Source organism: Narcine bancroftii, chromosome 6 (genome assembly GCF_036971445.1).
Source record: "Narcine bancroftii isolate sNarBan1 chromosome 6, sNarBan1.hap1, whole genome shotgun sequence".
Taxonomy (NCBI): domain Eukaryota; kingdom Metazoa; phylum Chordata; class Chondrichthyes; order Torpediniformes; family Narcinidae; genus Narcine; species Narcine bancroftii.
The window spans coordinates 5,774,295-5,790,100 of NC_091474.1; the positions used below are offsets into that span (position 1 = coordinate 5,774,295).

Consider the following 15,806-nt stretch of genomic DNA (forward strand, 5'->3'; position numbering starts at 1 on the left):
GTACAGCTACAAGTCAGTGCAAATGGTGTGATTTCACATTTGTTTGATGGTCTCATGAATTGAAGAATGCTTGGATACTGGCAAAGCATCTTTTATCGAATTACAGAATCAGTGCATATTTCACTAAATTATTAAGTGAAATTAAAATACAGAGTAATTTAATAAAATTCAAGAAAACCTGAATCTTATTGCTGATTGAAATGTACTCAAACAGATTGAACATTACTAGACAAACTAGAATGGAGTTAACAATGACTATGTATTTGTATGTTAGGTGGTATAATGAAAACATATTCTTAAATGTATGATTAACAGCTGTGAAAAATTATTTTATAAGAAGGCCCTCTGCAGATGAGGGCCAGATCATTAGTACGAGATCTGCAGAGGTTCTCTTACAAAATATTTCAGAAATGATCATTTATTTCCTTTTTTTTAATCCATTGCTGGAGATAATGCTGGCAAGATAGCAGTTAGTTACATCCCTAATTATGTGGTTGTTCTCTGACAGATTTGGTCCTTAAATTTATAAATTTTAAATTTAGACATACAGTACAGCACGGTTTCAGACCCTTTCAACCTACAAGCCCATTCCACCCAATTAACCTACAACTCCTGGTTCGTTTTGTATGGTGGGAAGAAGCCGGAACACCTGGAGGAAACCCACGCAGACACAGGGAGGATGTACAAACTCCTTACAGATAGTGCAGGCTTTGAACCCCGGGTTCTGATCACTGCCACTGTAACAGCGGTGTACTAACAGCTAAGCTAACTGTGCTGCCCTTGTACTGACATTCTGTAAAATTATTAGATATTGAATTTCAAGATGAACAAAAACATTAAAAAGATGCAACAGAATGGAGAACATGGAAATGATGGCATAATTTCTGCTTTTATTCATTTTGGTGGAAGAGATTATAAGGGAGAGAGGAATGTGTTCAAACCTTTTCTAGTTGTTGAAGATGACAATGCCTTCTGTAACAGAAGTTAAGGTAGCTGGCAATTATACACTTGCATTATTGGCTTGAGCCATATAGACCAGTCAGGTTTGAGAATCTACATATAAAGCCACAATGCAGAGCATCCCAGGTTTGCCTCATTTGTCCTTGTGGCAAGCCAGTTATGTTTCTGAGCAACGTTGAGATCCAAGGCATTATGTTGAAAGATATGATGATGAAACTCAAAGTTGTTGACATGATTGGAGGTAATGGTGAGGTTTCTTCTTGGACTGTGAATTGGTTTGGGATAAAACATTCGTGCAGTGTTGTCCTGCAGCTGTAATAAATAATCTTAACCCACTGCAGTCATTTGCCTTTGGGTCTTGTGGGGTTTTCTTTTTGGCTTCCATTGATTTCAATTGTATTAAAGCTTTTAAATCCCTTTAGTGATCATGTCACAAAATGTGACTAACCAAATGTCAATGAACATCTCCTTTGTTAATGATCATTAAGGAAATTATTTTTATTTGTCCCTATGAAATATTTTTGAATAATATTTTCCATTCAAAGCTAGAATAACCATCAGGCTATATCCTAATTCCCAATTTTGTGTGGAAAATGAATGGAATTGAAATTCTGGTATGAATGCATTTTCTATGTTTAATCAATTCTCTACTTTTGTAGAAAATTATAAATAGGACAACATTCTTTAAAATTGTAATTGCTGCAGTTTGTTTTTCCAATTTCTTAATTATGTCTCTTAATCATATCATTTGGTTTTGTTTGCGCAAAATATTGTGGTGATACACCTTTTTTTTGGCCTTGGGATAACATTTCTGTTACTGTTTATTCTGCAGTTCTACAATCAATCATTTGACAAATAATTATTCCCCAAAAGACTATTAGTAGTGTTTGATATTTACATAATTGTCAAATTAATTATTAAAGAATGCTCATCTCACTCATTTGATACATGTCATTGAATTTGTTGGGTCAATATAGGTGAAGTCTTCATTGAAAGATATTTTATTCACATAATGTTTCAAGTTGACATTAAAATGCCCCTGCTAAAGAAAATATAATTACTATAAGAATGATTATCAGGACCGTCAATTGTAGGGGATTGGAAGAAAGTAATGTTGGAAACAATGGTTCTCAACCTTTCTCTTTCCACTCACATACCACTTTAAGTAATCCCTATGCCATCGGTGCTCTGTGATTAGTAAGGGATTGCTTAAGGTGGGATGTGAGTGGGAAGGGAAGGTTGAGAATCACTGCTCCAGACCCAATTGTTACTGAAATATTTTGCTTGAGAGAAGTTGTCATTGGGCCATTTCCTTTGGAGTTATAAAACTGTGCACATAATGAGTCGATTAGATACGGTTATAAAAGTGGTTTTCAAACTTTAGGAAATACTTAAAGAGGTATGTGAGGGGAAAGAAAAAGATTGAGAACCACTGGTCTAAGATCTAGGTAATGGGCTTTTGAGGTGACTTTAGGTGTTCTGGAGAAACACAACTCGTGTTTCTGGGTCTATTCTAAAGCACCAGGACTGTTCTAAAATGAAAGCCATTGCTGCACTCCTGACCAGAGCCCTATTAATATCATTGAATGTCCTTGGATATTATGGATATTTAAAGTTGGATGCCAATTCCATTTTTTTTACATGTTAGCTCAAAGAAGCAGAGTGAGATCAGGACACCATGGAAATGCAGCAGGATGAGAGAGGAGTAAAAACTGGCATTGTTTTAACTGTCCCCACCATATTTCTGCCTTGTTTGGATGTAGTTAAATTGGGACAGTTAAAACAATGCCAGTTTTTTACTCTCTCTCATCCTGCTGCATTTCCATGGTGTCCTGATCTCACTCTGCTTCTTTGAGCTAACATCGTAAAAAAATGGAATTGGCATCCAACTTTAAATATCCATAATGAGCAAGTTATTGTGAATCAGTGGTAAGTTGCCCTCTGTTCTAGTATGGCGATGGCAGCTGAAAACGATTGACAGCATTGTGGAAAATAGTGAATGTAAATACTGCTCTCTTTGAAGAAGTAGTATTCTTGTTCTGTATTTTCAACAGAGCTCAGTGAAAGCTGGAGAATGACACATCATTTAAATGGCCATTGTATATTTTTAGTCAGAAATTTGAGAGGTAAAATTGGAGAGATAAAACTAGCAACAGTAATTGGAAACCACGGGGAAAAATATTTGTATTTTCCTTTTATATCTTCATGCGGAAGAGGCAAGAATGAAAGAAAGCAACAGGGTGGGGTTTATCAGCATTTATTGCTGTGAAAATCTACTCAAGACATTGCCTTATCTGCCAGAGTCCACTCAGAGTGGACTAAGTGAGACTTTGCAAAGATTTCAAGACACTGGGTGTCATTGACTGCAAATCCATCACTCTGCAGGAAGTGGAGTGGATCCCATTCCCTCAGCCTCCAGCCAAAGTAATCACAGTTTCAATAGCCCCTTTTAAAATGCACCACCTGGGTAGCCTTCCTGGGACATGGGTGAGATTACTGGGGCAAAGGTGCTGGAAGCACCTTTCAAATCGCAGGGGGATCCTGCCCCCGCAATGACATGACACACACTCACCGGAAGTACTGCCAGATGTCCAGAAGCTGGCTGCCCAGTGACGCAAGCGCTGATGTCACCGGAATAAGCAGATCGGCCATTTTCCTGTTCAAATCGCCTGTGGACACACCCTAGGTAAGTTTAACTGGGTTCCCTGACTACCTCTGAGATAGGTCAGGGACCTGGTTGGATTCTGATGGGGTTGACCGGGTCGGACCCTTTCTAACTGCTGCATAACTGGGGCACTAACTGGGCAAATTGCCTGGCTAACCTAATTTCACTCTGCAGTATGCTCTAATGAAGACAAAGCATGACATTGGTATGATGAGCCACTCAATTGCAAATATAAAAGGTGAATGGAATGGGGGAAGAAAGAGGAAAGTGACATTTTTCTTTAACTCGGGATGATCCATGACGAATGACTGCAGTTCCAGTAAACAACACAGTTCATCTTTGTCTATTGTCTGTCTACTGTTCAATGGTGTCACTTCAGTTACCGTGACGTGTCCAGTAATGGTCTCTTGTCTTTGAGTGAGAAATGGATGCCTTTATTGGGTTGAATTTGGGCAGTTTTTGGGCAAGTTTGACTACTGTGGCAGGTGTCAGAGTGGTTGGATGATAAATTGAATTGCAGCTGTGAGGATTAAAGATCTCTTCCTAAGAGATGGTATCAGGATTGTATTCTGTTGAGCCACTACCATAAATCATCCTCAACCAGAAAGGTTTGTTAGAAAAAAGAAATATGCCCAGAGCTTGCCATGTGTATATTAGTACTCTGTTCGAGAAAAGATTGCTGTGACACTGCACCATGCAATTCGCACATTTTATTTGCAGTTTGATGCACTGGAGAAATACTCTGAGCTTTCACTGCAACACTATCCTTGTAACGAGCTTGACATAATGGGCTTCTGGTTCTGCACAAGTCATTGCACCAGTTTGCTACCAGAATCCTCTGTGCTCCTTGGATTCGCAAACTCTTGTGGTGTTGTATGTTAGCTCTAAGAAGCCGAGTAAGATCACGACACCACAGAAATGCAGCAGGGTAAGACAGGAGTAAAAGCTGGCATTGTTTTAACAGTCCCCACCTGATTTCTGCCTTGTCACTAGCCTCTGACAAAATATTGCACCCCAAGCTACTCTGAAGTGATTTAAAATTAATGAAGATGCTGCGTGAAAGCTTCCTGTAGTCATTTTTCTAAGCATCTCATCTTGACCGTTCTCCTTCCACTAATCTTGGAATTGATATGTTGTAGCATTGAATTAAAGGTAGAATGTTTTTATTACTAAATACCATACCCTTTTTTTCATTTTTGAAATCTAAAATCACCCATCTTTTAGGCACATCCAATATTCCTGCTAAGTTTCTCCAGCACTATCATTTATCAATATTATTTTTTGAAGGGAAATGTATAAACTGTGGAATTATAAGCTTTTTTTGGGCCTGCCAACATGGTTGACTCTTTAATTGCCTCTAAATGGTCTGCCAAGGTACTGAGTTGGGCCATAACTACTATGTTCAAACAGAAAGAATAAAAGTTGTAAAACCATCCAATCTGAAACCATGCACCAAATTCAGTCCATGGCAAAGTTTCTACCAGCCCAGTCAACCATACATAGTCTTCTTCACTAAAAAAAAATTGAGGCTGGTGACTAAACGGGAGATCAGTCCCAAAGACTAGTCAACTACTATAGTGAATTTCATAGAATGGTACCTTGCAGGCAAAATGCCAGACTCTTCTATCTCTGATCCTGGATTCATCCTGTCCCATCAGAGGAAACATGCCTGAAGTTCAAACCTCATAAAATCACATGACATCAGGTCAAACATGAGCAAGGAAACCTATTGATTTACCACTTGTAGTCCTCATTCAGCAGATGAACTAGTGCTTTTCCATGTTGAACAACATTGGAAAGAAGCCTTGAAAGCAGCAAGGACATGGTATGTAAAAGGGATGTTGGATAGCACCAATGAGTGGCCAAGTCCTGAAGACCATAAATTCTAAGAGTAGGTCTGCAAAAACTAGTGGGCAAACCAACAGGCGCGATAAATGTAGTAAGTTTCATTGCCCACCAACCAGTGGCAGATGGATTTGTCCATGATAATGCTGGTAGAAGTCACCACCAAAGTCCATCTTCACAAATCACTTCATCATGTTGCATTGTACTAAAACTTATTTTAAATTGGATAGAATCTGAACAAACCTTAACCTGAAATCTGATGTGTTTATTTCCGAAAAAAAAGCTGAAAGAACACTTAAGTTTGTATTACCATTAGTTTTTTTTGTTTTGAAAGATACGGCTCTGTGAGTTGAGGTTGTTCTTGATCAAGCTTCAACAATTCTGCAGCAGTGTTTACTAAATGCCCTGTGATGTAGAAAGAAAAGAATATATTTTACTTGTGACACCTTGTGCAGGACAATAAAAAAAAAGTTAAAAGTAAAACATTTGCAGCGGAATTTTGTTATCCAGAATGGAAAATGTACTATTTACTAAACTTACCAGACACTTATTAAAATCTACTAAAGCAGGTGCTTAATTACTACTTTATCATCTGCAAAGGCTTGAAATTCTAAAAATAGCACTGGATACTGTGGAAAAATATTTACATTTTCCTCATTTCATTTTTAAGTTAATTATATCAAGCACTGTGTCATGAAGCAAAATCTTAGAGCAATATTTTAAACAAAAATAATATTGCGATAGAAATCGTTCAAATGGAGTTTATTTGACTAATGTCGTATAATTCTGTGTCATCCTGTGCTTTTGCTGTGATACCCAAATCATATAATGTATTATGACAAATGAGATCACAGCCAAATCATATGGCTGCAACATTGGATTCTAGTTCCATTAAGGATATTTGTTCCTTTATTACATCATGCTTAATAAAAATAAAAACCTCCTATACAGCAAAATGCTGGAACTGTAGATATAATTGATGTCTTAGGTAGTTGGTGAGATGCTCCTCTTTTTCCACACCATCACCTTTTTATCTGCCTGGTGTTGTTACTCAATCTACCTTGTTTCCTGACTATCAATGCATCAGTGTTAAAAATGATTCGAATTGCGCACAAATCATTCCAAAGTTTTGCCTCTTCCTATCTCCAATGACCTTTCAACTCTTCACTTCTGCCTCCACCAACTTGGACTTTTGTCCATCCCTACTTCTTTGCCCATCACTTTTGAGGCAAATGTCTGCAGCCCCAAGACAACTCTTGTGTCTCCATTAAAATTCTACTTCAAATGGACCATGCACTTAGTTATCTGTTCTACTGTCCACTTGAACAAATAATCCATTTGACAGTTTAGGATCAAATATTAAAAAAGATGTACATATTCATTGTTTTATGTTTGCAACTGTGCTTAGAAGCTATTAAGAACAGTAAAAACCCTCAGTATACAGCACATATGGGGATTGATAGATGCCAGATAAATTAATTTTCCAGTTGCCTGAGATTGCGTGTTGCATTATTGGTGAACTAATTGCTTGGTGGCGCCATTTTTAAATGGTCATATTTTTTACCTATATTTTCCACAATTTTTTTATTGTGCTGGTTGCTTAAGGGTGCTGGTTGCTTGAATTCTGGATAACAGGGATTGTACTTTAATTATAATGGCAGTAGAGGCAATATAGCTTGGGGAGGATTGAGGCACGCAAATGGGTAATCGTTGTCAAAAAGGTGTCAAGAACAGAGATGCATATACATGATTGCCACTAATCAATGACGTTTGCTTCTTCCTCCAAAAGGCACCAAACTTAAATTTTTTTGCACACAACTGGCTGAAATTCTTTGAGTATGTGTTCATTAGAGGAGCTGAGGAAAGAGGAGAGAATAATTCAAAATCTGTGAAGATCCAGAACTTGGACCTTGTCCGCTCTTTAGTGTGAGACTAAAAATATTGAAGTATATCAAGACCAGTGTCAGTGGATGTACACAGATAGATGAACCTATTATAAAATCTGAATTAAGGAAAAGAAACACAGAAACTGGTGCTACTTTAATATCATGAATTATTTTTAAATCAAAAAGGTATTGAAGCCAAACTAAAGAATCCTACTGATGAGGATAGAGAAATTCATGTTCCAGATGTAAAAGCATTGGGGGAAAAAATATGAATAATTAAGAATGCATGTTGACTTGAAGAAGTCGAATTACAAAGGTAATATTGTGCAAGATCAGCTTCCAATTTGAATAACATGATCTTTGGACAGATTTGTCTAATACCTTTATGCATACTGCACAAAAAATGTATTTTTTTACAGGTTAGGCCCAGTAAAAGTTTTTTTTAACTGGGTATTGATTTGGAAAAGTTCCTACCAAGTGATTTTCTTCAATAACAACTGATATTCAGTTGTTTTAAGCCTTTTATTTATTTTCTTGATGACAGTATTGCTTTTTAAGACACCTTTAACCTTTAAATGTTTTGAGTATTGTGTGTAGATTCTGAATTGTACATCATTCAAAGTGATTAACACAGTGCACAGGGAGTTCCCAAAACCTTCACATTTTAAGTGGGAAAGACACATGGTTAAGAGTCCACCAGTCGTTATAAGATTATTGTTACTTCCCTGCCAGTCACATTACCCGGCCCGGTAGTCTTTCCCACTCATCTCAGAAATTTCCATCTCCGTTTTCAAATCTCTCTTTGGCAGAGAAGACTGGCACTTAGAAACAGACGGCTTGTAGTGGAGAAATAGCTCCTTGCGTAGGTGTTAAGGTCATTACTAAATCAAATTTCTATGCAGCAGAATCCTTTTAATCCACCATCAGTAACAGATGCCAAATCAGACAGTTAATCAGTTATCCATAAAACCAATTTGTAAAGTTATGCATATTGGGTCCAAAGCTGACTCAAATGTTCTTGGAGCAGTCTGTCCGTGCACATCATTTTCTCTGTGGAAAACCACAGATGTCACCCAAGTATCTTTGTAGATTACCGAATTTAAGTTACCTTTTGCAGAAAGGATGGACTATTGTTGTTTTGGGGAGGCCTTAGTGTCCAGAACTATGCAGAATCAATGTTTTAGACAAGAAATTGGGGCCTCAATATCTGAAGGGTGAGTAATTAGGGTCGGGGAACACTTTGTGGAAACTAAGAAGGCAAATTCAAATCCAATTTACAGATGGGTCATTTTGAACTTTTTTTTAAGCTTCATTTCTTGGCCAGTAGCCATTCAGATTAATAGGCCAATGGCTGGTGACAGTCCGAGCTGAAGGAATATGCATATGTGGAGAGAGTAGTTTTGAGAGAGTCAGAGAAGATGGAGAAGGGATTGTAAGCTTTGAACATAATGCCATCATGTCCACTGCCTTCAGTCTATATCTTAACTATGGGTTTTTTTTTTATGAAGGAGCCCATTTGGCTCATTAGATCCATTCTGGCTCCCCTTCCCCTCTCTCTCCTTCTCTCTCACACGTCTCCATCAATTCCTTTATCCATATACTATACATATCAGCACATTCTTGGAATGTGGGAAACTGAAGCATCCAGGGGAAACCAATGCAGTCATGGAGATAGCATTCAAACTACACACGACCGATACGTGTGGTCAGAAATGAACTGGAACCACGACGCAGTAACACCAAAGGCTTTTCATCTATGTTGTATTGTGATCATTATTGATAGGTTTTGTATATTATAGATATTCAATCTCTCTGATTTGGATCGCAACAAACCATCGGGCTGAACTTGTATTTTTGATACAGGGTGCGTTTGCACACATGCATGGACAGTCATCGGTTTACCACTGTGCTTGATATCTGGTGAACCATTGCCTCATTGATCTTGGAGTCTTTAAAGCAGCAGCTAATTGCCTATTGATTCTGTGGTAATTAAAAGTACTGTTCCAAGTTCCTTGGCTTGCCCTTTGATGAAATGGCAATGCACAGGGCTTTGCTTTCTTCAGGGACTAACTTAACACTGCAGATGAGAAATGGGTAGGGGACTGGTGAGTGCTGGGGGTCCAGTGTTCTCCTTTAGGCTGGGCTGGACCTTCTTATGAACTGATGTTGTACGCAGACAATATGCTCTGCATTACTGATAGAGACTATTGGCTTTAGGTTTTACTTTAACTGCACTAACTATTACTGATGCTCAATCATAAAAGTGTCAAGTTGGACGTTCTGCAGATGTTCCTAGACTGAGTCTCTTGGGAAGAAGCCCGTTCCTATCAATGCTGACAAAGGATGAATTTGTATGTGGGAAAATATTTCACATCCATGGAGCAGTTGGTGTCCATTTCTCTCGGAGAGTATTTTATAAGATGCCATAAAATCTGGTGTCTGATCACTGTGAAGCCTAGAACCTCACATTCCAGACACATTATTCCAACAAAGGTCTTGGATTTCTTGCTAGCCAGGAGAGTAGAATCGTCAGGGCATGGAATTTTCCATCTGTGCCATTCTTTTTGTCACAGTTCATCTTGTAAAATTTCCACAAGGTGGAGCCAGGCTGACTTTCTAAATTCATTCTTTGGGTGAAACATAATTTATGCACAGATAGCCAAATATTGATATTTCTCATCACTTATGGATGCCCAAATACTAGAATTTATGAATTGCCTAGTTTCACATTGCTACTGAATAATAGGAATCTAATTATAGATTCCTTATTTAAAACGCAGCAAACTATTCTTCCTGGTTCTATATTTGATAACATTTTGTGCTGTTGATTCTTTTCTAACCTAATCTTTCTGCAGTCTTGCATTAATATTGGCCTGTATTCAGAAAGCATTTTAAATTATAATTGGTTTTCAAGTTAGACTGAACTTGGGGGGGAAAAAAAGTTAAACATCTCCCTCTTGTCCTCCTGAATGCAATGCCCAAGGCCTGCAACATGTCTGAATAGAAAATATGGTGCTGTTCCATGAGCTCTGATTGTTTTGCAGAATATTTCTGTTCTGTTTGACCTTCTAGTCACTGTCTTTTAATTTTCTCTCCAGCTCCAACCTAGGCCTTTTGCGTCTTCTACTGTATGAATTAAGCTCAACTAAAATTTGTTCACCACCTCATTTTAGCTAGGCAAGTCCTTGGGACTTAATACTGAATTCAACAATTTATAATAACTCACCACTTCTGTTTGTTAGAATTGGCCAGTTCTAATACAGTCATACCTCGCTTAACTGCCACAATACTTTCAGTGAAATAGGGCGCTCTGTGATGTGACCATTGTGGAAATACCATATTATATACTTTGCAAAGCTATATGGGATACCGTAGTGTACCTGCATTGTCCAAACAAACATAACGCTACAACGATGCGATACACGAGATGGATGCTGCTGCCTGCGAGTCGAAGCAGGCACTGTTATACGGTAAACTTTTTATTTGTAGGAAAATAACGATAGAAAGTAAGTACATACTAGTAATGTAGCGATTTATTATGACTATCAAGATGTATGTATTTTAGGTTATAGATGTACTGTACCATTATACACATGGCAGCATAATCGTTTTGTATCCAAGGGACACGAAATGCATGATTTGCATGCGGGAAGCTGTTGCGTTTGTGATGTATGCTACGTCCCATTCTCCGATCGGGATTTCTGAACCCTATTAGAACCTTATGGGACATGCACATTTAGGCAGTCGGACGTTGCCTAAACGGACTTTATGCTGCGCATGACTGTACAAGACCATTCACATGTTACATCTAGTTCGCTTTACTACCTTCAAAGATGTTGCCTGATCTTTTAGGTGTTTCCAACATTCTCTTTGTCAGATTTTCAGCAAATGCCATCTCTTTTTTAAAAAATATTAAAAAAAATTCAAACATGCAGCACAGTAACAGGCCCTATCGCCCCACGAGCCCATGCCGCCCAATTGACCTACAACCCCAGTATGTTTTGAACCGTGGGAGGAAACCAGTACACACATACAGCAAGAATGTACAAAGTCCTCAAAGACAGGGCTGGATTTGAACCCGGGTCACTGGCACTGTAACAGCTTTGTGCTAACCGTATGTTTTTAAATGCCTCTCGATGTATTCACTTTGACAGTTTTGACCAAACTTAAAATGTTAACTTATTTCTCTTTTCAGATGATCTGCTGAGTATTTTCAACATTTTCTGATCTTATTATAATGACCTATAATTTGGCTAAGGGAATGATTCTGACAGAATGCAGCAATGTTTGTAGTAAGCAAACCATATCTAACATCTCAAAATAGAATTGCTTAACTCTTTTAAAAATGACTGATAATGAAGCAGAAATGAAGTAAAGATATTTTAAATGCAATGGATGGAATGGTATGCTTTCGCAAAAAATAATCTGATGTCAGTAATAATTAGAACTTAACCTTGAGTTCTTGTGAATTTTGGAAAAGGCACATGAAACAGCCAAAACATACAGAAATGCTGGAGGAGCTCAGCTGGTCTCGCAGCGTCCATAGGAGGTAAAGATATATTATCGATGTTTAGACCTGAGCCCTTCATCAAGCAAAAAGCAGGAAGGCATCTGAATTAAGATTGGAGAGAGAAAGGGGGAGGAGTCCAGGCCAACAGCCAAATGTGTTAATCAGATATGATAAGAGGAAAGGTGAGAATTAATTTTGGCTCCGTGAAAGGAGACAGGGAAAAGGGAAGGAGGAGAGAGAGTAAGAAAGAGCTGGTGGGGGTTGGGGGGGTGGGGGAGGGGGGGGGAGGACTGGGTTTAACGGAAACCAGAGAAGTCAATGTTAATGTCATCTGGTTGGAGGGAGTCCAGATGGAAGAGGAGATGTTATTGCTCCAATTTGTGGGTGGTAATGAAACAGGCAGTATTTGTGTTTTTGTAACAATCACACTGTCTCCAGACTTTGGAGCTTCACATGAAATAGCCCTGTGTCAGTTAGAAAACACTTCCTGTGAAGAAGTCACTTTAACTGATTCATCTTGACTGGCAGTATCGGAAGAACACTTCTGCAGAAGCAAATTCAACTAATCTAACAGAACCATGTGAACAAAAATACAGTCATCATCCCATTTCAAAAATAGCACGTTAATTTATCAGCAAATTCAGGAAGAAACAACCGACTAAAATATTTAATAAATGTGCTTATCAAAACATTTCAGCCAAGCAATGGTGATACTTTGCATGATTCTAAAGATACCCACAAATTATTAAGAGGCACAAATGTAACTGAAGAGATTCCTCTTTCCTTGTATGGTAATAGTGAACTGGAATTTTTAAGGGAATAAACACAAAAGATGATTCTTCTGAGGGCTTCACAGTGTGCTGGAATTTGTGCCATTTACCAACTTAGCCAAGAGAGAAACTGTTACATTTCAACTTGAGATGGTCAAAAAAAAACTATTGATTCTGATAAATATAGTCGATTGAATTCCTATTACATGTGCTGGAATTTGTGCCATTTACCAACTTAGCCAAGAGAGAAACTGTTACATTTCAACTTGAGATGGTCAAAAAAAAAACTATTGATTCTGATAAATATAGTCGATTGAATTCCTATTACATGTGCTGGAATTTGTGCCATTTACCAACTTAGCCAAGAGAGAAACTGTTATATTTCAACTTGAGATGGTCAAAAAAAAACTATTGATTCTGATAAATATAGTCGATTGAATTCCTATTACATGTGCTCTCAGTCTTGTGACATATAATACAATAAAAGCCCTGTTAATTCAAGCAACCAGCAAAAAAAAGGAAATTTTAATCAATTTGAATGAATTAAAGTAAATAAAAATAAATAAAAGTTCAAAATTGTAAAAGTAAATGTTCTCCGAAGGAACACAAACCTTTGGTGAAGATGGGAGCAAATATTTAGCCTGCAGAGGGAAGGCCTTGATGGGGCTTTGCTCATTGCAGCTGCTTGAATAGAGATTGAATAAAGTTGTGTTTGAATAAAATAGCATCTCCCAGGATGATGCATTTCCCAGTGTTGGTTGATGCCATTTGCCTGTTGGGATGACTCTCTTCATGTGTCTCCTTATCCCTGCTTAGTAAGAGTCTTTATTAGTATATTAGTAAGACTTTATATGTAAACCTGGTTGGGGGGTAATTCTGATGGCAGCATGCGTTGTGTAGCAGTTAGTGCTACGCTGTTACAGCGCCAGCAACTGGGGAATGAATTTAAATTTTGCATGTTATGGGAATTACCTGATTAAAGAGAACTAAATATTTTAAAGACTACAATATTGTTTTTTTAAAAATAATTTTACATTTTGCACTGTCTTTTAAACTGGTTAGTCTTACTGCTGATGTATTATTTCAGGCATTGTAAGAGCCAGTCTCAAGCAACAGAAAACTCACTTCTCCAGTATGTACCAATCCCCGTAGGGCTGGATACCAGGGGTTTTACTGTATTTCCGTTTTAAAAAAGAACATTTAAAGTGAGAACGTACAATGGCCTCTTTCCTTATCTTCATGCTCAGTGATTTGTTTGTGTTTTCATGGTTCATATTTGCACTTTCTTCCCTTGGTTCTCTCATAAATTACCTAATTGAGATGATTGTTAAGGTACTCTCTGCTTATACTTGCCAAACCATATTGATTATATGGTGGATTCATGAAAGCTGAGGACACTTATTTTTAAAAAAAAAAGCCCAGCAGAAAGGCTAGGCCAGGCTGCAGTTTGAAAAAAGAGCCTGATCGTGCCTCCTTACTTGATAATCTGTGGATATCTTTAGAGTCTCACAGGTTGTTTTATTTTTTGAAGGCAAGACCATTAAAGTATTGGGGAGATTTCGAAGGATCATCTCTAAAGAACAATGGTAAAACAAAAATAAAGAAAAGGCATTGCTATATTTATACATGCAAATTAAAAGATTTCTATTAGATGTGCTGCAGACCTGCAATCAGCAGAGGGCAGCAAATTAGGTGTGAAGAGGAGGTGGAACGTAGGCAACTTAACCAGTATTGTCATGTACTCTTGAGGAAATGTACAGAGTTTAGGTGACTATTTTTGGATGTTTGTTTCTTTTTGGCTTTCTTTATTAAAGAATAGGGTGATACACATGTACCTCAAAATTGTGGATGTGCAACCAATTGGGAAATGTATTGTAAGGCATCTCCTTGTCTTCTCCATTCCCCCGTGTCTGGTGGGTCGTGTGGGTGCACACACACACACACACACACACACACACACACACACACACACACACACACACACACACACACACACACACACACACACACACACACACACAATTAATGCTCTCTTCCTTTCTATAAATTCTAATAAAATACTTTGTTAGCTTCATTTACTATCTGTCCTCCAGGTTTGATGTAGAAAGAACTTGGTGTGAAATAGTTTATAGAGAGTAGTGTTTCAATTTACGATCATTTGCAAAGGATGGAAACTGAACTCAGAAAATTCCCCAATAGTTGAGTCCGAAGGTTTGGATAAGGTTTTCCTTAGCATTTAGAACAGAAGAATAGAAATTTACAGCATGGGACATCCAGTTTAATCTCCCTTTTCAGCACAAAGTGTAGTACAGGCCCTTCAGCCCATAATGTTGTGCTAACTTATAGGGCTACATCAGTCCATCACCCCTATATATTTTTTACATCCATGTGAATATTCAAGTCTCTATTGTATCAGCCACAACAAAAAACCTCCAACTGTGCTTTACACCATTTTTTGGGTTTAAAAACATACTTCTTCCCCCTAAACTTTCCTCCACTCACCTTAAACTGGTATTGGCCACTGCATTTCTGGGAAGAAGTGGTGTTTGTCCATTCTCTCTTTGCTCCTCATAACATGATACACACATCTTAAATATGCATATGCAGCCATCTACACATATATATATATATATAAAAATTGGTCTGGAGTAGATAAATTACAGGGTCATTCTACAGAATTGGAAATGGTCATCCTTTGCGATGGGCAAGATATAGGAATGGAAGAGCAATTCACCTCTGAGCCAGAGGCCAGATTTGTTAATACCCTTTTCTATTTGAAAAAGTTGTTTTGGGTGAGGTGGAATGAATTAATAATGCTATGGGTATTTGGTGAAGGTTATAGGTTCTGAATTTATCATGCTTAGCTGAATATTGTGATGAGAAATCTGTAAAGAAAACACAAACCATGACTGGTTGATGGAACTGCGCAGGAGAGCTGATTCCATCCATTCAAAGAACGGAGAGGAAAGGTCACCTCAACTCATTCAATTGAGCTTTATTAACAGTTTATTTCTTAAATATTTTGTATGTTTGCAGTCTGTGAAGATATTTAATAGCCCTAACAGGTTTCACAGCTGGCAAAGCCCCGCTATGGCTTTGCCAGTTGTCTGAAATTATCAGCAAGTTAACAGTAGGGATCCATAAAAAGTAAAAAGAAGTCCTTGTTCTAA

At 37.9% G+C, this 15,806-nt stretch overlaps 1 protein-coding gene across 4 annotated transcripts in view; it reads right to left on the reverse strand.

Annotated features, from left to right (window-relative positions):
- The window catches only part of gdap1l1 (ganglioside induced differentiation associated protein 1-like 1), a 43,086-nt gene that overhangs the window by 4,214 nt on the left and 23,066 nt on the right, over positions 1-15,806 (reverse strand). For 3 of the 4 annotated variants that reach the window (XM_069888150.1, XM_069888149.1, XM_069888148.1), the window contains one exon: positions 5,781-5,875. The exons of the other annotated variant lie outside the window; for it this stretch is intronic. In XM_069888150.1, the coding sequence (XP_069744251.1) occupies positions 5,781-5,875 (95 nt within the window). The remainder of the gene's footprint in view (positions 1-5,780; positions 5,876-15,806) is intronic. 4 annotated transcript variants of the gene reach the window in all.